At 37.9% G+C, this 26,842-nt stretch overlaps 2 protein-coding genes across 10 annotated transcripts in view; one reads left to right on the top strand and one right to left on the bottom strand.

Moving 5' to 3' along the window:
- Positions 1-160: 160 nt before the first annotated feature.
- FAAP24 (FA core complex associated protein 24) lies at positions 161-4,111 on the bottom strand. Of its 2 annotated transcripts, none has more exons than XM_010396458.4 (5): positions 3,738-4,111; positions 3,314-3,475; positions 2,564-2,703; positions 2,097-2,249; positions 161-1,496 (listed from the first exon to the last, which is right to left on the bottom strand). In XM_010396458.4, the coding sequence occupies exons 2-5, from the start codon at positions 3,423-3,425 to the stop codon at positions 1,254-1,256; spliced, it is 648 nt and encodes a 215-aa protein (XP_010394760.2). In that variant the 5' UTR covers positions 3,426-3,475; positions 3,738-4,111; the 3' UTR covers positions 161-1,253. The 2 variants fall into 2 exon arrangements, with proteins under 2 accessions (XP_010394760.2, XP_010394759.2); XM_010396457.4 differs by having other exon boundaries at positions 3,733-4,111.
- Positions 4,112-4,261: 150 nt separating this feature from the next.
- Positions 4,262-26,842, top strand: part of CEP89 (centrosomal protein 89) — a 45,257-nt gene continuing 22,676 nt past the window's right edge. For 5 of the 8 annotated variants that reach the window (XM_010396459.4, XM_019284188.3, XM_019284189.3 and 2 more), the window contains exons 1-16: positions 4,263-4,400; positions 6,736-6,842; positions 8,031-8,186; positions 8,786-8,987; positions 10,270-10,375; positions 11,986-12,014; positions 13,198-13,252; positions 14,596-14,814; positions 15,196-15,338; positions 15,694-15,744; positions 16,837-16,920; positions 18,343-18,440; positions 23,318-23,433; positions 24,072-24,252; positions 25,130-25,297; positions 25,968-26,109. In XM_010396459.4, coding sequence (XP_010394761.3) covers positions 4,362-4,400; positions 6,736-6,842; positions 8,031-8,186; positions 8,786-8,987; positions 10,270-10,375; positions 11,986-12,014; positions 13,198-13,252; positions 14,596-14,814; positions 15,196-15,338; positions 15,694-15,744; positions 16,837-16,920; positions 18,343-18,440; positions 23,318-23,433; positions 24,072-24,252; positions 25,130-25,297; positions 25,968-26,109 — 1,896 coding nt within the window. In that variant the 5' untranslated portion in view covers positions 4,263-4,361. Of the gene's footprint in view, positions 4,401-6,735; positions 6,843-8,030; positions 8,492-8,785; positions 8,988-10,269; positions 10,376-11,985; positions 12,015-13,197; positions 13,253-14,595; positions 14,815-15,195; positions 15,339-15,693; positions 15,745-16,836; positions 16,921-18,342; positions 18,441-23,317; positions 23,434-24,071; positions 24,253-25,129; positions 25,298-25,967; positions 26,110-26,842 lie in introns of those variants that run through there. The other 3 variants (XM_019284185.3, XM_019284187.3, XM_010396460.4) reach the window with 3 other exon arrangements.

Below are 26,842 nucleotides of genomic sequence, written 5' to 3' on the forward strand. Positions count from 1 at the left end.
TGCAACATAATAGCCACATGGCTTTAGACATGAAATCCAGTCTTCATAGCAAACTGACAAAATTTGAGAGAAGAGGGAATAAAATCTAAGCTAACCCATGTATAAAGAAGCTTAAGTACTCCCTAGTTGCCTGAAAAAAAAGCAGTATCTTTTTCTGTACTTTTGGAAATTCTGATGTTTATTATTCACTAAATGAAATAACTATCTAAGTTACAGACAAATTTTCATCCCAAGGACAGAATCAATATAAAAAACAGGTCTATCGGCTGTCCATGCTAACCAGTGTAAGAGATGACTTACAGAGGTGCCAAGGCTCCCACAAAAGGGAGTTGAAAATCCTACTGAGCTGCTTTCGTGCTGTGATCCAAACTCCCAAGTGGTATGAAAGATGCTTTTCACACACCTCCCCAAGGAAAAAGGCAATTCTACCCTTAGAAAAGAGGATAAGAATATAACTTTTAAAAAATGGAAACTGCCAGGAAAACCAATCCTCTTCACAAATAAATTTTCAAAATATTAATACTGGAAGAGTAGTATGAATTCTGTTCAAAGCTTCCCCTATTATTTCCTTCATAGTGTATATTGTAGTATAATTGATAGTATAATCAACATATTAGAAGTTATAATTAATATATCCAAGTATTTTGCAATTTATTATTAGTAGCCCAACCTATATTCAAAAGGACAACATGAATTAACAAAGATTTTGGATATCAGATGGGAATAAATTTGATAACATCCTGTGAACTGGAGGGGTAACGAGAGACATAAATTAGTGTAAAGTCAAACCTGTATTGCAGTAGGACTTTCCAAAGGAACTCCAAAAGGTTACAAATCAAAGATGTTACTGTAAAGTAGTATATGCTAACTTTTTAAAAGCATGTAACATATTTCCAGTTACTGAGAAGTTACTATGCACATATTCATATGGTGTTCTGGAAGACCAAAGTAAGCAAGCATATTGCTCTTCCATTTTTTAACACAGATGCTGAAAAAGACAGCTTTCTTAGGTTTTTTGTTCCAGATAGATGCAAAATACTTTACAGCCTTCTCTCCAAGGCAATTTTCACAGCTTAATCTATATGAACAGAGCAGATGTAAAAAAGAAGCATCAGAGTCTAAACAATTAGTCAACATCCACCAGTTGCTGCTAGCCATGATTATGGAAATTATAATATGTGATTACTAAACCCAAAATTTTATGATTCAGAAGAAAAAACCCAAGTTTTGCAAAAGACCACTGCACATGCGCGTCAGGAACGTAAAAAAGTATAAATTTGTTGTGCTACTGTTTGTCCAACTACTTCCTCAAGCTCATTGATGGATACGTTACAAAGCCGGTGGATGCTTCCAAACCGTTGCAGTAAAAGCAGAGCTTTGGTTTTCCCAACTCCGGGTATCTGCTGCACTGCCTGGAGCACTGCCGGTTCTGCCAGCTGAGCACGCTGCTTGCGAAGGAAGGGGTTAGCGCCGTGATCCCTGCTCTGCTCTCGCACCTGGAGCCAAAGAGAGCTGTCAGCGACACCCAGCGCCTCTGCCAGAGTGCTGCTTCCAGGGTTTAAAATAGCTTCATCTCAAAACAGTTCAATGCAATCACTAGGGAGTTTTAAAAACAAGCTCCCTCCTTAGGTGTGCTCCCTTATTGGATGCAGTTTGACAAAATCTTACTAGGAAACAAACCATTTCATAATAGCAACAACAAATGAAAACAATTATTTTTGTCACCTTTTTAATGCAGTCAGAGAAAGGGTAAAAAGAAACAATTTAAAAACAGTTTCCCTAGCCTTAGAGAAAGCAAAATCTCAAGTTGGTTTTGACATTGAAGAATATGATCCTGGATTTTTTAAATCTAATCTGGTACTGAGGTGCCACTAGGTAGCATTGGGCAAATGTCAATCTTTTTTCTTTGTTCCCAAATGAGCCTTCTTTCCACTGAACTGGAAATCATATCACTGTTGCAGAAGATTTATTCCTTACATTCAAATGATACTGTGTTCCTTTAAGATCCTCTGTATTCTCTCCGAAATGAGTGATCATTGATGAGATCTACCTACTTTCCTATACATCCCAGATATTAATATAACACAGAAACTTACTAGTTGAATAATAAGCTGAGAAGCTTCTCCTTGATTTGCCACAGGAAGCAACACTATTCCAAGTTCAAGTACAACAAATTTTTGTACTCCTAAGTAGTACTGATCACTGATTTGGGTTTTCTCTACAATTACAATTCCCCTAAGACTGCTGGCCTGTATTGAAAGGAAAAAAAAATGAGAAAAAACCTTGTTAATGACAAGCTGATGCAATGTAACAGAGAGAAATTCTTTCAAGTATGAGCTGCCTAATAGCAAATCAGAGGAAGAACATAAGTTGCAGCAGCAGGACTGAGGTTTAATACAGCATTATCACACAGCTGCAGAATTTTTCAATTTTCAGGTGAAAATTATCCCAAAAGTTCAGCTCCACTGGAATTGAAAAAAAACACAAGAAGAATGTCTTCAGAAGCGTGGAATAAACAAATACCAAGTGGAAACTTTTCCTTTTCTCTTTATATAGCACTTACCTTTCTAAACCTAACCAATCTTCGTTTGAATTCATCCCCTGCAACCAAATCTGCTTCAGAAATAAATAGAATGCAAGTTCTGTTTGAAAGATGAAAGTCCACCAGTCCCAAGCCACCTTCAAAGATGAGTCTAACTTTCCCTTAAGGTGAGATTGTTAGAAGAAAAAATACAGTAGTTAAAAATATAGTAATAATTGCTTCACAGCACAACCTTCCTAAAGTGTCAATAATTCTAGTGACTTCATAATGAACTTTATAAAAAGCCTTTTTTCCCTTCAAGTAAATCTATTACAAGCAGTCTGAACTACTGTGTCATGTCTTTAGTAATGCCAATTAATAGCAGTTCCAATCTAGAGATTTAAAATTACTAGAGCTGCTCAGTGAACTCTGGACTTGAACAAAAATATCACATGCTTTTCTGAAGGGATCATCATAATTTAGTTCGTTGTGCCAGCAAGACAGTAGCAGAGTATACGTGTAAATTCAAGGGAGTTCAGTGGAGAACAAAGCCCACAATAGCAGATTCTGCTGCTTCCCAACACTGCTCTGCAACTATGAAAACTGAGCGGATCGCATAAATACACGGCAAACAAACGGGATCTTTCAGCCTGCTAACATAGTCTGTACCACACATATGGGACCAGTCAGGCACAGAGTAAAGCATATTCCAGCCATTCTTAACGTTACTGGGCAATAGAGGGGAATGTTTTGCCTGACTTGCTTTTCCTCTTCCAATTTGCTTGTACTTACCTTGTAGCCTTTGGGCTACCTCTGAGCCTCTCCACTTCTCATTTCCAATCACGTGCCCGTAAGGGACAACTATAGATCCTGCTGTTACAGGAAAGTTCACTTTTGTTGTCATCAGACCTCCTTTAAAACCCTCCTTCAGTAGCAGTTACACCTTAGAAAGAACTGTGGAAAAATAGCAACACATTTTACAAGCCTGTTCCAAGCTTATACATTTTAATCCTAAATTTAGGATATAATATTCTGGAAGAGACACTATCTCCTTCCTCAAGCGTCCTTACAGTTAAGGTGAGCATATCAAAATCGGCCAGCAACTCCGTTCACTTTAATACAGGCTGCTGGCTTGCAAATTCCAGTTTCAGCTTTACCACTCAATCTGAAAAACGCCAGAATTAAAACACATAGATGGTGAGAAAACACACATTGCCTTTTCCGTGCCTTCATCCACTCTTGCTGGGAGAAAATCTTCTTGAATTGCAAAGCCAACTCCAGAGGCACCTCCATCCCTCAGCTGGCCGAAGTCTCCAGACGGATTATTAAAAGGTAGTTGCTTGGAGAGATTATTTTCAGGTTTGCCAGCTTTACGCGGTGTTCTGACTTTAAGGGGAATTGGGAGACTAAGGCATGATTTGAGGACAAGCACCACAGACAAGCCGGTACCACCGCAAACACACAGACACGCACACCGAACCACTCGCAGAGCGCGGCCCACTCTGAGGGGCGAGGAGAGGCCTCACGGGCCGCGGCCGCTCCCGCGCTGAGCCGCCCAGAGGCGCGGCCGGCAGGAGACAACAGAGCGACAGCGCTGGCCGCGAATCGGGAGCGAGAGCTCCGCGGGCCGCGAGCGAATGAGGAAGGGGAAGCGGGCGGGCCCCGCCACGGGCAGGTCGCTACGGCCGAGCGGGGGCTGAGTAAGGCGCGTGCTGATTGGAGAAGTGCGAGCTCGCAGCAAATCCGCCGGGGCGCTGTTACCGGGGAATCGCGGAGCGAGAGGCGACCGACGCGACGAGGAAGCGGCCGTAGAGGCAGTGGTTGGAGCCGTCCCGTCCCGATGGCGTTCCTGTTCAGGAGAGGTCGGAGGGGCCCCTTCGTGAGTATCGCTCCGCCTAGCGTGGGGCTCCGTTCTCGTGAGTGGGGACAGCAGGGTTCTGTGCGCGAGTGGGAGGAGGGGCGGTCCCCGGGGCAGGCGGCTGTGCCCCGCGGCTGATGCCGGTGATCACTGAGCAGTTTGAAGTGAAAATCGGGGAGAAAAATGAAACCTAAGCAGCAAAGACAAAATGGTGTCCGGGGGCTGGTGCGTTCCTTTCCCTCAGACCCGGGCCTGCCCGGCTTCTTTAGAAACGCCGAGCTTCGGCGGGGCGGGGGATTCGCGCCCTCCCCTCCGGGAAGCTCTGGGCGCTGGCCAGGGCTGGCAGTGCAGCGCGCTCGCTCCCAGCGCTTGCCGAGGCGATCCTCGAAGAACACGTTCAGTGCTGTAAAGTGAACTGATAAAGCCTTCTGATCGAAGGCTCAGAGCAGCCAAAGGCTGTAGGGTTGTCAGCAGTTGTGCGGGTGTTCTCTTCCAACGTACTTGTGAAAGGGTTAAAATCATTGTACTTAGGCATGCTTGGGTATACTGAGGCTAGAATAAGATACATTGTAACCAATGTAGAGCTGGCTGAGTAACTTGGCAAAAGATAGGGAACAGAAACTTGCTAGATCCAGTGAAGAAAATGCTGGAACAGCTAGTAAGAGACTGCACATGCCTAGGAAAGAAGGGTGAAAAGTGCAGAGCGAGGAAGACGTTCAGCCTTCATCAAATGCCCACTGAGCCTTCCTCAGGGCGGCCACCAGGGAGCCCTGGGCCTGCGCTCCGTGTAATGATAATAGCGAGTTCTAAGAAACAGTTTGCATAACCACACCTTTTCTAGGGAAAATGATGAATATGAATAAATGAATATGCATATGACTGTGCAACCTTATATTGTAATCTGCCGTGTGCCTGGGGTGTGTGCATGTTAGAAGGAGCGATCCCCGCATAGACAGCACACTGAACAAAGCAAATACCCGCTTCTTGGATTTTGCCTCGGAAGTGTCTCTTGGCCCAATTTGGCCGAATCACTTGAACTAACTGAATTATTTTTTATTACTAGAATGGAAGTATTTATCTTATGTTGTTGTTACACTTTTACCGTGGAATGACTTCGGCTTTAGCTGTGTTCCTTGGTAGTCATAGTAGGGTCAGTCATAGTCGTATCTACAGTCAACAGCCTGTAGTAAATGAAATGGTGTATGCCAGACAGACATGCAGAATTAGGGAGCAGTGCAGTTTCAAAACTGAGTAAAAAGAGAATCTTTTAATGCACCATTTAATCATTTGATGTTCCTTTGTGCAAAACAAGAAATATTTCCCAGTTTGCATCTTCATTCTCCTGTTGGAGAAGTGAATTAAAGAATAATTGGGGGAAGAAAGATCTGTAGCAGAAATAGCAGGAACTTAGCCTGTTTCACTCCATAAAAAAGTAACATCTGTCCGAAGGCGATGGACTTTATTATGGCATAGTATTTTCTGATGCCTAGAGAGAGGACAAGAGGTAGTGACCACAAACTCAAACACAGACAATTCAACTTAAATATAATAATAAAATACTGTGAGGTGGTTCAGCACTGGACCAGGTTGGAGATACATAAGACATGACTGGACAGGATCCCAAGCCATCCTCTCGTAGTTGACCCAGCTTTGAGCAGGAACTTTGACTAGACAATCTCCAGAGCTCCCTTCCAACCTCAACCAGTATATGGTTCCCTTCACAGTACTTTTTGTAGGAACTCTGGTCCCAGTTTTTCTGAGCTGGTATTTAATATTATCCTATTTTTAAAAAAAATTACTGTGTTTTCCGATTAAAATGTATTCATTTTGTTTTGGTTTTTTTTAAACTAAGGTTGAACCTTTGACTGCAAGACTTAGTGGTAGGGGGTTTTTTTTCCATCTCATGCTGCTATGACTGAGGATTGACAAACTCTAGAAGAGGGGGACCAATATTGTTACTCTGAAGCAGCATTCAGATATTTTGAAAAAAGTTATTTTCTAGTCCTGTTTTTCTTGTATATATATAGGAAGAAATGGTAAGTTAAAATTCTGGTTTTGCAAATTGTTATATAGTGGATAGAAAACATACATTCATGGGTCTCATGTAAATTACATTTCTAACCTTCAAGAGCAGCTGTTCATAAATGTTAAATGAACTTGCCAGCTTTATGCGGGGTTCTGATTTTAAGGGGAATGAAATGCCATTTCAAGTCTTCTGTTTACATTAATTGCATGTAGTTGTTCTTCCTTTTTATATTATTTTGCATAGTTAGTTTTTGTGCACATTCAGTTCTGTGTTTTTTTTCACTGTAATCCTTAAAGTCATTGTCAACTAATTTTATTTTAAATCATTTAGAAACATATAGCTCATGGCCTGGTCCCTGCTGCTACCATAGCTCCTAAACCTGCAGTTCCCCGCACCCCTCCCCCTCGTAGTCCAAACCCTTCTCCAGAAAGGCCCAGGTATGTTCTGATGTTTTGATTGTTTTTTCCCTGCTTCATCAAGTATTGTAGCATACTAGAAAAGCCTGATTAGAAGATTTGCATGTCCCTGCAATATTTACATAAAACTTTTCATAAAAATAATATATTTTTAAGGGGGGCAGTTTCCTACTCTCAACTTTTTTCCCCACTCCTAAGCATCGTAAATATTCAAGACAGTGACCATTATGAACATGTAACTTATCTGAGTCAATTAAAGACGAATGGACTCTTTAAAGTTAGTGTAATTTTTAATTTGGCTGCTACAGTAGTGTGTAGGACTGCACAGCACTAGTGCTGTGAGTCAGGAAATATTAGCCCATTAGAAAAACATAAATTAAACCTTGCTACCGTACCAGGGACTTAAAAAATTGGCATGTAAAACCACACTGGCTTGGAAAAAGGCAGATTATTTTTCTTTAAAGTTGTAGTTTTTACAGTTTTTATTCTATGTTTTCTCTGCATTTAGTTCAATTCTGGTTGTTTTCCATGATCTTCCTAGTGTCTGTAACATTCCTACTTAATTCTAGTTAATTTCTTCTTCCTTTTTGGCCTCTAGTTCTTGTCATTCATTTTACAGTTCTCAGCATTTCACTGCTTTAATCTTAATTACTACTTGTTTTTCCTTTTCATCATATCCTTCTCTGTACTCCATAGCATCCCACAAATAGGCACTTTTGTTTATGTATGCTTGTCCTGGTTTGCAGTATGCCAACATTTATTAACAACTTCAGAGTCATCAGTAAAAGGTTCAGAGTAGGGAAAAATGGAGACAAAATAGCAGGATATGGAACAAGTTTTCAGTACAACACCAGGTAGTATTGTTATGGCTAAAGTGAATGCTAAATACTGTAAATTATTAATGTGAATTTTGGGAAAGTAACTCAGTATATTCCATAATTTTCATGCATGTGATTTGGGAAAACCAATAGGTATTGTACCTTACTCTTGGATAGCTGCATTACAATAGCTTGCCCCATTTTGTGCTTTACTTTGGGAGGTAATAGTTTATAACCAGTCCCATAGCATTCAGTGGTATTTATGCTTGTTAACTGTGAACATTTTGCTTTGCTTAAATAGTGAAGACATTTTGCATCGGAAAAGATATAAAATGTGGAGCACAGAGAAAGCATCAGAATTGCTTCATTGCATTTTTCTGTTTTCTTCCAGGTCTGCTCTAGCAGCAGCTATCCTTGCAACAGCACTAACAGGGCGCACTGTTGCTATTCCTCAGCCTCGGCAGCGATCACTTTCTGAAAGTGATTCAACCTACTTGGAACAAGAATGTTTTGAGCCATATGCAACAGTCACAGAGCTCAGAATAGGGTAGTGTGTGTATACTTTCTGGTTTGATACCTTACATTAGCAATGGAATCTGTCAATGATCAATTTTACCAAAGAGTGACAGCAACTCCTGCTGTTACAACTACTTACTTTTTTCTTACCGCATCATAAATTGAGTTTGAAGTGTCTAACAATCCTTATTCCATTTCTTGTAAAGTGGTGTCACACATACAATCTTCAGAGAGGCAGATTTGGATTGTACAACAGTCATAAGTAAAGCACTATTTCTGTCAAATGATGATCAATTTTACAAAATATGATGAACTGAGGAATCACCTGAATTACATGTAAGATACTTCCTTTGTGCTAAAATGATTATTTCAAATTGTCTTTTTGGTAGAATTAGGAACCTTCTATCTCTAATCTGTCTTTTTAAGATAGAGAGGAAAAGGTAGTACCAGTGTTAATTGTCTGGTTTAGAGCATACATAGACTACATTCCTTGTTTGCAGCTAACGGAAGCTTAGATAGCTGCCTCTTTGGACTTGTGTACATTGTTAGACTGATGGTTCTACTTTACTAGTGTAGGGTTTTTTGAAGAGTAAGCAGTGCTGAAACAGGCATTAAATTGCTTTTTTGCAGATCTAACTGGAGACTTGATGGTTGTGACAGATCTCCTCTACAGTCCTTGGAAATACCAGGCAATTATGGTGAAGATGAGGACATGGATACATATCTTTCAGATGATGAAAAAGAGGCAGAGTCCAGCTGTCAGAGTAATGAGAAAAGGGAAGGAAGCTTTAGCACCAAAGCTATGTATGCTGTTCCCCGCAAAACTAAAAAGGTAGGATTTTTAAATGCATTAGTTCCTTTACCATCTTGTAATATGTTAATGCACGTTAATATTTTGGATACTTTGTATTCTCTTCTTACTCTTCAGATGTTTATTCAATATTTATTTCATGCTAACTTTTGTGATTCATTTACTCTTACATGAGTTAGGTAGGTTTGTTGGTTGTCAGAGTCTCTGCCTCTGGTTATTAGGAGCGCACTGGTATTGTATATAATCATCATGCGTAATTTAGTCTTGTAAAATGTCCAGTAACTTATATTGAGCATGGTACTTACATAGTAGATGATTTGTTAAAAGCACTAGTAACTTTACTGTTAAATGGTGAAGGCTTAGTTAATGGTTCAGGATTGTGCTAATGAGCACAGACCTATAGGGAGATTCAGAATTGAACAAAATAAATTAACCTTGTCTTGAAGACCAGGAGATTTTTGTATGCTATAATTTTGGATTGTCTCAACCAGCAATGAACTTAATACTCCTAAGGCACATTTAAAGTTAAATCAAAAATGATACAAAAATTTAACAAACACAAAGAAGTACCTGAGTAGGAAAAAGGCAATGAAAGATCTCTTAAAAAATGCCTCTTCAAAAAAACCCAGCACTAGTAAAGTAGACTGACTTATCAGTCATATAATGTACATTATATCAGTCTTATAATGTACATCACGAATCCCAAAATGTGAAAGAAATCAAAAAACACCACAAGGTGAAGAAACAGTAGCTGGTAAGAGGAGGGAAGGGGACGGAACAAAAAAAAAAAAGGGGTGTGAGTAGAATATGTGGAACGCTGGTATGTGATCAGTGGGAAAGCCAGCAAGGATAATGTTAAAAATGGTTAATTAATCCCTCACTGCTGTGATATAGTAGATAAATGGTTGATCTTTTATTAAGATCAAGATTAGGTATGCCACAGCAAACAAGCAGACAGAATAATTTCATGGACTCCTGTAACCGAACAAGAGAATACTTGCCCTTGAACTAATCACTATCATACTTGCTAACCTCCTGTTGATCATTGTAAAGCTAGATTTTATTTACATAAAGTCCTAAACAACACCACTACCACCACAAAAAAAAAACACAAAAAACCCCCAAGAAAACAACAACAAGAGAAGAAGTAAATCTTATCATTTATTATCTTAAAATATTAGTGAACAATTCTAAATGTGACAGGGACGTTAATACACTAAATGTTTCATACAGATATCAAGGTACATGGGCTATTTTAACAGTGCTCTCATGATTTAGAGAGGTTTGTCTTATTTTTACATAGGAACAGTTTCCACCATCTCCTGTTCCTAATGCTGACAAGAAGGGGGTTTCTTCCCATGAAACTGAGTGTCAGGTGGTGGTGGATAAGTCAAGTGTGCAAATAGAAGGTAAGTAAATTTACTTTAAGACAAAATGCCATACCATTTCCATTGGGAAAAATAACTTTTTAATAAATAAATTTAATACTATATTGTAATGTTATATTCCTTTTTTAAAAGGGCAATTAAAGAAATGCTACTAAATACTTCGCAATTTCTAATAGTTACAGAAAATTAAAAACCTGCATAAAGAGGAAAGATTGGTCTATATTCACTGTGGAACGAGCTGTCAGCCACTGTAAAATGAGGGGGCAGGGAGGAAAGTTTTGTGAACTCTGTCTTGTCAAGTACAGTCATTCTCTACTATTTTTGTTGCTATTTTTGTTGATATATGTGCCAGAAGCAGTCACTTTTGTACTCTAGAACCTATTGGAGTGTTACTGTGTAAAAAAAAAAAAAAGGAAAAAAAGCAGAAACTATAGAAACTAGCAATGTTAAAAAAAGAAAGCTAGAGATAGAGGAAGACATTTTTCATCAGTAATTTTACTTGTGTGAAAAAATGGCATGCCTGAAAAACAGTAGCAAAAACTTTTTGAGTTTTTTAATAATCAGATGGTGTGATAGTAGTGTTGTTTATCCTTTCTACAGAATTTGTATCATTATTGCTGTCTTTTAAGGTCTGGGCCTTAAAATTGTACATCAGGTCAGAGAGGACGTTTCTTCAAAATAGAGAAATAAGCATGATCATCAGTCTCAGGCTATCACCCTAAGATCTGAATTGTTAAGCTTCACAAATAATTTTTTTTAAATAAGTAATTTCATTAGATTAGGGACATTTGGGTTATTACTGGACCTGTCATTGGGCTATTTTCTTGTAACAATAAAATATTGTGGAGAAAATAATTATAACAATAGACCAAGACCAATGTACTTGTATAGAAGTTTTCTTGCATAATTATCTTGTCTTTTATTTTAAAATCGGGAAAAGGAAATAAGAATTCATTTCAGAGCTGGAAAATGCAGTTTTTACAGAGGATGGTAGCACTCTGTAGCTAGTGGATAGGAAAGAGGAAGCAAAACGGAGTCAATTTTGAAAAAAATTGTGTCTCTAAATTTTCTGTATGTTGGATCCCAGCATTTTTTCAGTATTAGTTTGGTGGAGTAATTTGAAAAGTTTTATAGAGAACAATATTCAGAAAGAATGGGTTGCTTTGATAAAATCATTTGAGAAGTGAGGCATTAAACTGAAAAAATACAGGATATATACACTGTTTCTAATCCCTTTTCTACATAGTAAGTGCTGCAGGTCTTGAAAGCTGTCAGAATTACAATTGCTTTGTTCAGAGATGCAACAGGATTCAAGTCCAGTAAAATCAATGAAAATATTTCATTTGTTCTTCAGTCAAATTCTGAACTTACAACGGAAGCCAACAATACAGCTTCGTTTCTTCTACACTTGCATCTATCCAGTGTGAGGTAAAGTGAGGTCTCACATCAGTGTCCTGATACACCGTGAAAGAGAGAATGGAAAGTTAGTGATCTAATCTGTGGTTTGGGGAGGACTTTCTTACATTTATTTGCATGTATAATATGTGTGCATACATATCCTTGTGAACCCTTACAGTTTATGGACTTAAAATAATTTTTAATTGACTGAAAGATCTGTTTTTCTTTGACAGAAGACCAACATCTGGGCTTGAATTTAAAGGTAAGACTTAAATAAAACTTGATTTAGGATGCATTTTGGAAAATAGGGTGTCATAAAAAGCTGCTAAATTCACAGTCACAGAAAACTAATTTATTGCCACTACAGAATCTTCTTCTTTTGGAGTACAAGAATGGCTAATCATTCCTTTTGAAAAAATGCAACTGTATAGGTAAATAGGCCATACAAAAGTTGTTGAGGGTTTTTTTTATAGTATGTGTTCTGTTACTCCTCATGTGAAAGAAAGAATCTGAGAATGAGAGACAGCATGTGAGCAAGAGAGAGCTCACACTGATAATTTTCAAATTCTGAACCTGACTTCACCACATTTTTCTATAGTTTTCTATTTGGGCTGATCTGACTGCTTTCATAAGCTTGAAAAGGAATACCCAAAAATTTAGTTTCTCAGATCAAGTTGCTGAAGTATTGTTTATTAAAACGGTCAGTTCTTTCATTATAATCATAACTTTTTTCTACAAGTTCTTGACCACATTTATTTTTCTTTGAAATTGTCATGAGTTTTGTCTCATTAAGTCACTAGTGTCACTCAGTATCATCAGTGTGTTAAATTACATGACAGCATATCCTTACAAAACTTCATTACTGTTTCATAAAAACAGGGAGAAAGTCTCTGTATCACCTTCACCTCAAGTAAATACATTAATATAAATGACACTGTAATTCTTTCCTGGTGAAAAAGCCTTGTGAAAATGTACAAATGCTTTTGGTTTTTTCCAGCAAAGCAAGAACAAAGTTTTTCAACTTCGAAAAACATTTTACATTTTAATTGATTTGCTGATACGCAGTTAGGGACTGTCATAATTGACTAGTCTAAAGTCTTACTTTATACAAACTAACAAGTGGGAAGAATACCCTTCCTGTTTTGTCAAGAAGGTTTGTGTTTATGTGACTTTTATGTCAGCCGTAAAAAAAATGGTTATGACAACTGCACATTTCTGACAACTAAGGATAATAGCGAGTTTCAGGTGTCTACAAGTGACTGATGGCAGTGATAAGTGACAAAATGATGTCCAGATGAGTAAATGATAAGTTGTGTAGTATCAGCAGTGAATCCAACCTTCAGTTTTGTTGATATAAGAGAAACTCTTTCAAAAGTTTTATTTCTTAAGTTCTCCAGTAGCAATGCTGTTAAAGCAAATTGTCTCATTTTTTATTTCTCTGCTAGGAGGAAAAATTAATAGCTGAAAATCTGGTACATGAGAAACTTCCACCATCCCCAGGTACTTTGGATTTTTCTATGACTTCACTACACGTTTTCACTTCATTAATATGCATGCGTATATGAAAACACATTTTCCTGGTTGTATTCTCTAAGCCTAATTTGTGTGTGTGTGTGTGTGTGTGTGTGTTTGTGAAAGTATTTTTCCTGTACAAGAGATGAGAAAGTGCTCTGTGATATGTTTAAAAACGATAGTTTCAGACTTTTTATGTTAGGTGGTTTAGACTTGTTTTTATTTTCCAATCTGAGTGACTTTTGAGGTCTAAAGTAAATAAATGATTGTGAAATGATGTAATGAAATTAAAGTCATATTGGACCTCTCCAATACATTAAGTTCAATCTACACTAGAAGATGTCACCATTAAGTATCCTATCACAATCGAAATTGTGAAATGTAAACATACAGTCACGAGATACGTGGCCTACCTTCAGCTAATTTGCAACTTCAGGCGCAGTACTTCTGAGCTCTGCGTGTCTCATGATGGGAAATGTGCCTATTACGAGTTCATGGGGTTTTATGTGTGTCTGTGCTGTCCAAGTATCTTACGCCTTTTCACAGGAATTTAACAGTGGCCAGAATTGCCTGAGATAGTACTGAACACCTGAAGTTATTACACATCATCAGTACAATAGATAGCCCTGTACTGGGTTTCATATATATGAGGGAACTAAGGAACTGTCCTATACTTAGTTGTATTCATACCTGTGTGCTGTTAGATTGTGCTGGTACGGGTAAAATCTCTGCCTTCATTTCAGCTATTTACTCTATACAGATGGAAAGGAAAACTTGGAAGTGAGATCCATTATTACTGATGCAACAATATATCCACAGTTTTGCAGATTATCTAAAAGTTTACTTTTATAAGAATTGTTCAGTGACTTCTGTTCATTAACATTGAAGCTGTTCAGTGGGAAGGAATGTAAAGCTTTCATTGTATAGGTAATTAAAATTTGTAGGGATCAAGAATACTGACTAGTCCATGCAGGGCACAAACACTTTGCTTATTGCAGTGGACATTTCAGTTTTACCTCTCCAGTCACTGATGTTTGGGAGAGAGAGATCTGCTGACATGATCTTTTCCATTTGAAGAAGGAGTGTTTCTGGTGTCTGAGAGAAAAGACGGGAACTTGCAGCTACTCCACAGCTCTCTTTCCAAATCCACTTTTTTTATTCTTTCCAGTCTTATCCTTTGGGAGCCATGAGCTGATTTAGATCTTACTATATATATATATATATATATATACATATATAGTGCTAATATTAGAAAAAAATGGATTGTAATTTGCTGAAACTCCTATTGCAGTCTGGATAGCATTTAAATACTTTGTACTGTGGCACTACAGATGCGTCTGTTCGGCCAAGGCAAGCATGGGAAAATACAATCAAAGAAAAGTTCAGAAAACTAAAACAAGAAAACTGGTCTCTGAACAAGGCATACCAAGCTGTGGTCCAAGAATTTGAGGGAACAAAACAGCACATAGAAGAACAACAATTAAAGCTGAAGAAACTAGAACAAGAAAACAGAAGACTTAAAGAAGCTGCAGAGAACTCACATAGAGAAGGTGGGAGAAACATAAAAGCTATTCTGTAGTTATCTTGTTTTGATTTTTCTAATTTCTTCCAACCTTTTCCTCTAGTAGTAGGTTTCAAGTCATTGATGTAGGCAAGTATCCATGCAGAAGTAGTTTCCAAACAGTATTTTCTACATTTGTAGAAATTTTGTCAAGGAATACATGCATGATAAGAAAAAAAAGTTGCTTGGTTGTTTGATATATAATGGATTTTTTGCTAGTAATTTTTCATGGTATTTTTCCATAACAGTATTTTGAGAGAAGTTATTGATCATTATTCTAGCTTATTTAATTTTTTTCATTACAATTATCAAATTGTGAACATTTCTTGAATTTTAATGGAACTTTCTTTTTGGACATTTGTTTTAATAGAGGAGGCAACAGAATTACTTTCTCTCAGACAGCAAGCACAAGAACTGGTAGATGAAAATGACGCTTTGAAAATGATGGTCCATCGTTTAAATGTAGAATTAAGTCGCTATCAAACTAAATTCAGGTCATTGTCCCAAGAAGAGGTGAGAATCATGGTTATCAGGGCAGTTTCTACTGAAATGTCCCATTGTCTGTTATTTAATCTTTGAGTTTTTATGACTGTTTTCTCCAAATTTCCACAGTCTACAAATTGCACAGGCTTTTTCTGAAATTTAAAATAATTTAGAATAAGCATTTATCATTGTCTAATATAAAGAATTCGGTATTATTTTGTGTCAATAATATACTGAACTTCCAGTTTTATTGAGTATGTGTTACATATGCAACACGTCTAATTAGAAACCTAAGCTTGTTTGGGGTGATAATTGGGACTGCAGTGGGTAGTTGCTGGTGCTTCAAAAAGCAGGAAGTAATGTCAGTATCTTTTAAAACATCTAGAATCTAAAGCTGAAAAGCTTACCCATGAAAGGACCACCACCACCATGGCTGGTAAGTCAAGTAATATTTTCACTTAATTGTTCATTCCTCTCTAAGTAAAGTAGTAGAATTTCTTTCCTGGAATCAAAATATTCAGGTAATACTCTGCTGAACTATCAAATACTAATAGAATATTATGAACATTTCTTTGGTTGCAGAAAAATATGTAGGGCAGAATTCTGTAATGAATGTGTGCAGTTCCAGTTGAATGTACAGTAAGCTACAAAACTGCACATAGTCACCAACTTTGAGCTCTTGAAAAGTATTGTTACACTGAGAATCATAAATGCCATCTTCACTTAGAATTGTCTAGCATATAGTTTGCTTCAAGATCTTTCAAGATCTATTGCTTAATTGTTAATCTTCTTAATTGTTTATCTTTTGCTGTTATTATTTTTAAGATTATACTAAAAGGAAACAGAATATTTCTGATTGTAGGAATGGTCATGGGTCCAGTAGTAGCCTATAAATTTCTGACAAGGGGAAGGCAAATAGGCTGTGAAAGGGAATGCATTTGTAATATGTAAAACAATTTCTCCTTGAAATACTAATCAGATCTTGTATTTTCCTTCTTCACTGTCACTGAGAACTATACAGAATGGGAAAGTTCTCCTGCTCTGTCTTTCTAGCCATAGTAGCCAGTAATCACATACGTATGTATTTAGTCTTAAAGATGCAGGTTTGAGAGTGTAAAAATTCCTTTTCCACTTACTAATGAATCTGGGATAATTTTTTTTTTAGTAGTAGTATTCACTGTAGTGTTTGAATTTTGTTTTGTATTCATTTGCATCCACATTCTGCTGTGCTACATAAGGTGATAAGTTAGAGCTGCTTTTTAGTGAAGTAAAGGTGCAAGTAAAGCATGCAGTCTTTTCCTTTCCAAAACTTGCTCCTAACACAGTGCTGTTAAGTGTTTCTACAACATTGTTCTGCATATGGTTGTCTGCATGCTTGTATAAGTTCTGCACTTTAGTCTACAAGTCATATTTGAAACCCCTTTAACAGCTTTCAAAACTAATAATGTATAGCAGCAGTAAAAAATACAGATGAAATTATGGCTTGTAATTAATTTACATGTATTTATTTTTTAATTTTCTTTTTAAGTTGGATACAAAGTATTTGTCACCTCTTCTATTGGCGTATGAAGACAGAATAAGAGAAAAGGAAGATTTTATTCTTGAACATGAGGCAAGTTGCCATTTGGAAAAAATATACACTAAAGCAGAAATAAATTACTGACTTTTTTTAAAGGGAATTGCCAAAGCTGTTGTCTGCCTAAAATTTAAAGTGACTTTGTTTTACTTTTCCATGCATAATTATTGTGCTGTCTTATCCTACTTGGCTTGTTTGATTTTGTCAGCCTGTTCACATTTAGGAGCACACACTACACTGAGTAAGTATGTAAGATGTGCTCTAAAAATAGAGCAAACTATCAGGAAAATTAATCCACAAACACCAGAGGTTTATGTCCAAAAAGGAGATAGAGGAGTCCTGTTACTTTATTTGAATAAAGGGAGAGGCCATGGGGCATTTCCCCTGGGGTCTCTCAAATTGTTAGAGGACTGCAGCCTCCTTTTTATCCCAATTTCCTGGCCGAATTTCCCACTCTCCCTCTCTTTCCTCATTAGCTGAGGTACTTGAGAGGTACAGACTTCAGAAATTACCTAATACAGACCCCCTTCTAATGTATACCCCCTCTTTTTCTTTTCCTATGGAATTCATGGTTCTTCCCATTGCTTCTTTCACCTCTCAGCATCTATCTTTACCTATCAGCAGAGCCACAGTTTGTCTGTTAAGACAAATCCCTCTCACTCCTTTCATCAATCAGTGGAGTTCCTCCCATTGTTTCTTTCACCTCTCAGTATTTGGCTTTTACCTGTCAGCAGACCCACAGTTTGTTTGTAAAGACAAATCTCTCTCATTCCTTTCAAAACTAGTCAGTGACTAGTAAACTAGTCAGTGGTAGAAAGAATTTACAACTGTCATTCATAATGGGAACTCAGTGCTCTGTATTGCTGCCCTTCCAGCTGCTTGTGGGTTTTGTGGTAGAAGAATACTTACTTCTAGGTATTAAAAGAATGGGTACTCTTTTTTGCTTTTTAGCAGTATTTTTTTTGTCACTGAACCGTCGAAAAATAGCTATGCTTCAGAGCAGAACTTTCCTAGGTTTTAAAAATAAATGTATTTCCCTGAAAAACTTAAGCCATAAAATTAGCAGAAAACAGCAAGGGTTTTTTATATTACTGTAAATTCACTGTGTTGCCTTACCATATTCAAATCCATGTCACTCCCACTGAAAATGGGTAGTATCATCCAGTAATTTCCAGAATTCAGCTTTTTAAACCTATCTTCTAAAGATCTACAACTTGCAAAAATGTGGCACAAGTCAAATATCAGTATTATTTTTAATCAAATATTACTAGATTGATAAAACAACTTAGAAATCAAATATGATATACCTGAATTAGAGATGAGTGAGTAGTGAGATAATATTTTGTTAAGACAAGAACGAAGGCACCCAAGCATGTGTACTTACAAAATTTTTTGTTGATGTAAAAATTAAACTAAAATACTTATAAAGAATTTTATATTAAATCCTTTGTCTTCCAGGAGGATATGAAGAATTTTAAAGCACAAGTTGAAGAGTTGGTGAAGGAGAATAAAGATCTGCATGAGCAATTAAATAACTTTATTACCCCTACAGAATGGCAAGTTATTATACTAGAAATTAATTTAGAAGTTACTAATTATTTTGCTTATTTCATACAAACTTTTAAAATTACAGAAGTTTTTTAAGGAAATTTTTTTTTGCCCTCAAACAAATTGTTTTTATAAGAATTAATAGTGATGAGTGGAAAAGACTCCACTCCTAAATAAGTAGTAAAGTTGGTATGTTTATTCCATCACTGGGACGAATAGGGGATAGCTCCATTCAGCTTGGTATTTATCGGGTTACGAGTTCCATATTCATTAAGTTTCCCAACACGCCTATACATATTCATTACCTAGCCCCACCCAGCCTCGCTTCGTATTAAAATGAGGCCAAAAGTCATTTACATCCACGTTGCGCTTGCGCAGTGTTGTCTGTTGGCTTTGCTAGGGGTCTCCAAGGGTCTTCCTCCGATGAAGTCAGGAGTCTTCCTCGTCCTGAACTTTTCACCTTTCCTCCCTGCGCATGCTCTTTATACCCCTGGCCCGAGTTTAAGCTTGGAGACTGGTTTGAGCTAGGTTTGGGTTGAGCACAGGATGTCTGTCCAAGACTCCCCCTGCCCTTATCAGTGGTCTCTTATCTTCCTGCTCTGGTATGCTGACCAAGCTAGATGCATTGTTCCTAACAAACTAATTCTTCTTCTTCCCATCCCCCTGATTCAATAGCACCACGGTTGTCCTGTTGGAACAGTGCTGATCTGCAATGCCTGGAATAATTTTGGAGTAAAGATTAAATATGAAAGTGGAGTTTTGCACCTGCAGCCCATGTAATTCTGTCCCAGATATTGCAGGCTACATACCGTTACAGTGTGCTAATGATATCAGTTTTCCACTAATATATATTGGCATTGGAATGTGGCATTAGAAGAATTTGACGTTCTTGAGAAGTGAAACAATGCAAACATAATGAAGTTAAGTAGTTGTTGGAAGCTAGGATTTATCCTTTTTTTTTTTTTGCTTTTCTTTCTCCCAGGGAATTTTCTCCCATTTGTTGCCTAAGAGATGGTAACGATGATACTTGGGAGACAAAAGATGTGGCTGGGAGGAGGAGGAGGGGGAAGGGTGCAGCTGACTGCAGTCTCTTAGCTGAGGGGCTTTCCCTTGGAAGTGCAGATACCGCAAGATTTTGGCTGGGGGGTCAGGGGGCTGGGCTCAGCTCCTCGCTCTCTTGGTCTCGGGATCAGAGTGGACAGGTGCGGTTTTGGAGCCGGACTGTTGGTGCCCAGAGAATTCGCTGCCACTGTGGAGTTTTTGTCCTTCACTGTTTCTCCTACCGTGGGTGAGCTTCTGCTCACAAGAGCAGCTGTTGAACTGGGACCTTTTCCAACACCCGAGCTCACTGGGAAGGGGACCCTGACCCACTCTCCCCTTCCCAGAGGGAGCGTCTCCCGGCTGTGTGCGGCAGCTGCTTGCAGAAACCGGGCTGCCCACTGCCCAGCCCCACTGCTTTCTGCCGCTGCTTCGGGTTTTGCGCTACATTTTAACCTGACATCCGGTGCCTGCCCGGACATCCTGCGGCTCCTGGGACGGCTCTGGAGTTTTTGCTACACCTTGTTTGCCACCCTGGGTGTGCCCACCCTGCCGTTCCAGGCTGCCACTCTGAGGTTCCTGCTACAGCCCATTTCGCTCTCCGGAGGGGCACCGGGACCGGCTGCCCGCCGTGAATTTGTAGAGGAAGCCCCTTTTCCGTCTCTCCTGCCAGCTGAGCCAGCCATTAACCAGCTGCAGTGAGGCGGCCGAGCTGGCGCCACAGCGCCCCCTGCAGGCGCGGGGAACCATCGCACCCGCCCTGCCCGGCCGGGAGCCACCAGCGCCCCTGGCGGCCGCGAGCGGAGCTGCACCCAGGGGAAAGGGCTGCGGCCGGGAGAGGCGGCGCTGGGTTCCTGGTTTTTTCTGTTCATTGTTGGTGATGTTGTTGTTTGTTTGCCTTTTTATTTATATATATAGTAGTAAAGAACTGTTATTCCTTTTCCTATATCTTTGCCTGAAAGCCCCTCAATTTCAAGTTATAATAATTTGGGGAGAAGGGGGTCATATTCTCGATTCCAAAGGAGGTTCCCACCTTCCTTGGCAGACACCTTTCCTTTTAACCAGGACAGTAGTAAAAAATACTTGAGACTTACTAACAGTTTACCTAAGTGAGATATTCATCGGTTGGTAACTGAGATGGAGAAGAATCTGTTTGTACTGGTTCATTGAAAGATGACTGTCAGCTTTTTAGGGCAACAGCTATAAAGAGAAAGAAAGGTCATGGGGTATGTTAGAATAGGTCCTTCCAGTAGAGGTTAGACAATAACAATACAGTTGTATGGAAATCTCCAGAGAGTTCACATATTTAAGTACAGAGAATCAAAGCTGAAAGGGTGTGTGGTGTAGCCAAGGAAATGGAGAGCCTCTTTTATTTGGAACTTAGGCAGATTGGCCTTTCTCACTTACAGAACAAAGGCTGAAAAAGGAGTGTTGCTCTGTGTGTGTACAGCAGGAGCAGGAGACATGGCGTATACAAAAAGTTCTTCTGCTGCAATTATGGTACTCGGGATGGTGTTACTAGGACAACAGCTGGGTATTCATTCACCATAAACAAACTTAAAGTGGAAATTGGAAGATAATTCCTAACCAGTGTAACAGGTTTTGGAACAGCATCCCGTATGAGTGAACATAAAAATTCTTCCTGCACCCATGACACAGGTAGTTGCATGCAAGTGCTTGGATGACACAGTGTCTACATGAGGAGGACTTTGGAAGAGATGGTGTTCATCATAATCTTAGGTCTTTCTGCTGATTCACCCAGTAGCATAGACCTACTTTCAATGAGGCAGAAGTACAGGTGTTAGTATTTGTATAGATTTGGTTAAGCAGGTTTTTACAAAGGTATCTTAAGTGTTGTATAGGTGCTTTAATAAAATACTGTGGATATTTCAGGTATTCTTAGCTGCTTATATACTGTCCACAAATTTCAAAACGCTCTTCATAAAGGTGTTCCAGCTTCTTAAATGTTAATTTTTTCAGTTAACACCTTTGCTTTTAATTTTGCCCCTCTGCAAATGAATGAGAGAAAGTCATAACTCTCTGAGCTATATCAGGCTGTCTATAGTCTCTATCTGGGAGCTGTTTTTTAAGGGAGGGTTACAGCAAGGCGTGGAAGCCAGCAGCAATATCACTTTAAGTAGCTTTTGCTCTCTACCTTCAGTGACTTCTTCACACTCAACATTGCAGTGCAGTGCTCTTTTATTTGTGTTGACTGCTGCAGGAATGTACTTTCTACGCATGAAGGAATTGGTCTTCATCAAACTAATCCCCCTTTTGCAGCAATTTTTCAAATTTTTTTTAATAAAATAGCCTTATGATGCCAGGCATAGCTGAGGATGAGGATGTAGCTTGACAGCTATTGACTGATTTTCAAGTGGCTGATACACATTTCCTTTCTTCTCTTATGCCCAGTGCAGTAAATTAAAGAAGTCAGCTAAACTTGCAAGCTTCTGTACACAGAGGTTTTAATGAATAGAAGTGTAAGTTGACTGCCATTTCTGTGTTTGCAAAAATCTTCAGGGTAGACTGTTTATATTTTTCTGCTGTCAGTTGTTAGCTGTATGCTTTAGCTTCAGTTTTAGTCAGAATATAATTTGATAGTAGGGGAAATTGTCCCTGTCTAGATTAGTGCACAATGGGAAGCATTTTTATGTAGGTCAGGCCACACATGAACAAAGCAGATACACACTGTGTTGTTAGTTCTTATCATCAGATATCCTTGTTAAGAGTCTCTTTTGCTACATTTTGTTTAGGTTTGGGCTACTCTTACTGACTGATGAGAACTTCAGTTTAAATTAATGTGCTATCATCTGACACTTGTACTGTATTTCTGCATGCCTTTTGGCTAATAGTTCTTTTTAAGCTTTTACTAGAACAGTGAATAGTTTTTAAAGGGTTTTTTTTAACATCAGAAAGACTGGTATTGTTTTTTTTAAAAGCTGAATTAATAAAAGTTAAAAAACAGAGAGTTAAGTTCTCTGCTCAGGATAGTTCATTTTAAACACCCATGTTCCTTATAGGCCCATAAAACTCACTGGCAGTATTTTTCTACAGATCAAAGTCAAGTAAATCCAAATCTTATAAACATATTTGGAAACAAATTTGCTTCAGGTACTAGTTACAAAGATGTCTGCAAATCTTGCACCATTATGTAGCTTTAATTCTCTCTTTCTTAATGGCTGGGACCATTTCACCTAGAGAAGAGTAGGTTCAGGGGAAGGTCTTATTGCTGGATATCAATGCCTGAAGAGAGGGTATAGTGATAGAGCCAGGCTCTTTTCAGTGGTGCCCTGTGAAATGACAAGAGGCAACTGCCACAAACTGAAATAAAGGAGGCTTCCTTTGAATGCAAGGAAATAGTTTTTCATGGTGAGTGCTCTAACAAGCAGTCCAGAGGCTGTGGAGTCTCCATGTCTAGAGATATTCAAGCCATCTAGACATGGTCCTGGGCTGCTGGCTGTAGGTGCTCCTGCTTGAGCTGGGCAGTTGTACCAGATGACCTCCTGAGGCTGGAGGTCCCTTCAAACCTTAACCATTTTACGATGCTATAATCCTAATTCACACATACTTATTTTTCCTTCTTTTTATAGGGAATTTTTGCTTCCATTACTCAAAGATTTTAAACATTATTTAAAATAAATCACATTTTGATTGTTATGAGTTCATGCCTCCAGTAAGCTTACCTCAGGTCCTGATATTGCTTTCAATAAGGATTTTTAATCTGTTTTTTAAAGAGGTTCAAATATGATTTTGTAAGTTTACACTGTTGAAAATCAGTTGTGTTTGTTCTTTGGACATAAGTTAACGTTAGAGTTATATTTTATTTATAAGGTGGTTATCATTGCAGGCAGCAGCTGCAAACTCAGGCCAAGCTGGTCTTGGATGAAAATGGATTGTTGATGGAGCAACTCGAAATTCAACAAGCTAAAGCAAAAGATAGTCACAGACAGCACGTTCACGAAGGTAAAAGTGCTTGAGTTGCTAGTCATCTGAACTACACTAAAGATGGTACTGCAGGTTTAGATTTTTGTAGGAGTTTTTGTTTGTTTTCTATTGTCATTTTTTGGTTTGGCAGGCTTGGTGGAGTTTTGGTTTTGGTTAGCTGGGGTTTTCTTTGCGACTTTATATATGCCTAAAAAGCATCCTTGAATGTAGGTAACGTTAATAGGAGATCATGCTCTGCATGTCAACTGATACTGAAAAAAAATGTCGTTATCACCTATTGACACTACAAAAAATACTCCATTCTGACTTACTGCTTCTGAAAAAGTGAGAAGAACTTTAAGTTAAACAGCAATACAGTCCTTTTCATAATTGAAGAGCACTTTAAACTGAATCAGAATTTTTCAGAGTAAAATGACATTTCAATGAGTTTATAGCCTTGAAAAGAAGTACTCTTGAAGTTCCTGCACTTTTCCAAAACAAGTTGCTTGAGACAGCAAAAAATCAAGTCCAAACTGTTAAAATACAAATTGACAAATCCACTGTTACATAACGTTGTGAACAACTAGGAATTAATGTATTAATGGTTTTGTTGGAGTTTCACAAGTCATTGAATTAGTTCTGCTATACCCAGTTGACTTTTTTTTTCCCTTCCACAGCTTCGAAGTTGACCAAACAAATAGTAATCTTAGAAGGTAAGAAACAGAGTCAAGAGGAAGAAATAGCAGAGTACCAGAAGCAGCTAGAAACATTGTGTTCTAAATGTGAAGAGCTGAAAGCCAAAATGGATAGCAGAATAACAGCAGAGGAGCACTTGGCTTTGGTGAATGATTTAAAAAGGTATGAGTTTACATATGGTGCACAGAGAAACATTGGTGCAAGGCATGCACATGAACAGAGCTGCATACGTAGCACTCTGTAGGTAGGAAGCCAGTGGAAACTTCTGCTGGTAATCCAGGAAGGTAACTACCAAAGCACAAAGAAAGGTAAAGAAGTATTTAAAAAATACTGTCTTGGTTTTTAGAGACATTTAAAATGACAAAAAGGAAATCCCAGATCTAGAAACATTGGTAGAAGTGTTTTTACCATAGAGTACATACTGCTAATTGTACCATTTTAAATAGTAGAAGAGGAGGCATTTAAAATACCATTTTTGTCAAATCTATTTGCTTCTATCTATACTATATATTATAAAACGTTTCCATTCTTGTGTTCCCACCTTTGGAACATGTCTAAAGGATCCTGAAATTCTAAACTAGAAGTTCTAAGTTTCTCCAGTTGTGACAATGTGGAAATTACACAAAACAGCACAACTCAGGAGTGCTGTCATGCAGCACAGAGTGCAGAGTAATGTTTTCATGAAGACATTCTGTAAATTTGTATGCTTTCAAGCCTTTGGATAGTGCAGATTACTGCTTTGTGGTACAGTGCCATCCTGAGAAGTTCTCAAACCTTGTATTTTGGCATTGCTAGTAATTTCTTGGGGAAAAAAAATTACATCTGGACTACATGTTTTTGTAATTTAAATAAAGTGCAGTCCAAAGGAATTACTTGAATAATTGTCGTGATTTTGATATGAGATTGTAATACCTCTGATGTCATCACTTAACATTGAGCATTCTCAGTGTATCTTTTTCAAAACTTCAACATGGGTATCTTCCTGTAATTTAGCATTTTAGTGAAGTAATCTATACATGTCACCTGTTGGTTTTTGCAGCTGTTTACAACAGGAGCAGGAGAAAAAGCGCTGCGAGGTGGAAGATGTAATGGGAAAGACAGCATCACTGCAAACTGAAAACAAGAAACTGCTCTTAGAGAAAAATAACTTAATGGCTGACAAGAATATCCTGGAAAGTGAGATGCAAATGATTCAAAAGACAAACAGGTCTTATCACAGTCTCATTTTCTTGTATAGAAATACTTTTATTTCTAAAAACAACAGAAACACCTGAAAAAATACCATCTAACTTCCCATAAAGTGTATTTTCTACCTACTGCAGAAAAAACATGTTTCCTAAACATATCTTTGTCATGTCTTGAGGCCTGGTTGTCATATTTTGCTAACCTTTGTCTGTTTTCCTGCTCACTTTTCTGTGTCTATGTGCAAATTAAGAATATATATTTAATTTAGTAGTTAGTAGTTAGCTATAGCAATTAATCATTAGGTGTACTCATCTGAAGAGATGATGAGTAGACTTACACTATTTGCAGATCTTCTCATGCACCTAGTTGCTTAGAGATGAGTTCACAATATTCTAAAAAGTAAAAACAATACTATTGCTCTATATCTTAAGAATTACGAACTTGTAGCCATTGCACAAACTGTTCTTTTGAATCATTGTTACTGTTGTTATTCAGATAACATATTGTAAAGAAGAAACAGCCCCAAAAATTGGGACATGATACTTTTGGCATTGCAAATATTCTGGGCCAATGCATTTTTAACAGTATGTTTGATTGTTTGAGACTTGTACATGTTGATTTGCACATGTGATGCAAGTTTTTTAAGGCCATTATTAATTCCCCATCCAAAGATTTTCCTTTTTCTTTTATAGACGATTAAAGAAGAAAATAGGTCTTTTGCAACTGCAGCTGGAGGAAGCAATGGAAAAAGAAGTTACAGCCCATCACTATCTAACAAACCTTATTGGGCTGGTGGAGAAGATAGCTAAGGAACGTGATCATCTTGTATTTTTGGTAATTACCTTTAAATAATTAATATGCATTAATTGATATTTCACACAATTATCATGCTACTGGCACAAGTTATTGCTAATCTGAATTATCAAAAAATAAAGCTATCATTTCAGTTTAAGGATTTAGTTCTATTTAAGTAGACTTCAGCAAATACAATGGGAGCAGTGAAAGATTTTTTTCTAGAGGAGTAATTAAAAGCAACTACCCTTATTTCTGAAGTTAAGATAATTAAGCCTTAATTCACATGAGCATTAGGGTCTGCAATGGCACATATCAAGTTTAAAAGATTTTTTTTAACCTAGTTTTAGAGGTTGATGTTGAGCTACATGTACTTAAAAATAGCACATGATTATAAAATTTTAATGCTTGTTTTGAGTCTAAGGGTGGACTATTATCCTTGAAGTGATCTGTATGGACCTTCTGCTGTGAATGCATATGCATATTATTGCTCCTTATTGGTTAGCAGTCATTTTAACAGGCTAATTGAGAGTTTTGGAACAACTTCTGTTTAGTGGAAGTGCCTGGCATGGAGGTTTCTAGGCTTTTTGTAAGCCCATTTTGTTTCTTTTACAAGGCATTGGACACAATTTCAATTTTTCATATTCATACTCTTGTCTTCAAATTGAATCTGAAATCATTTCACAAAACTTTGTTAAAATAAAGCTTCTTTTACTTCTGTTGTTCAGGTGGTAGACAAAGGTTGTCATCAGCTTTGGGTAAAAAGATACAGCAG

The sequence above is a fragment of the Corvus cornix genome, chromosome 11, assembly GCF_000738735.6.
Source record: "Corvus cornix cornix isolate S_Up_H32 chromosome 11, ASM73873v5, whole genome shotgun sequence".
NCBI lineage: Eukaryota > Metazoa > Chordata > Aves > Passeriformes > Corvidae > Corvus > Corvus cornix.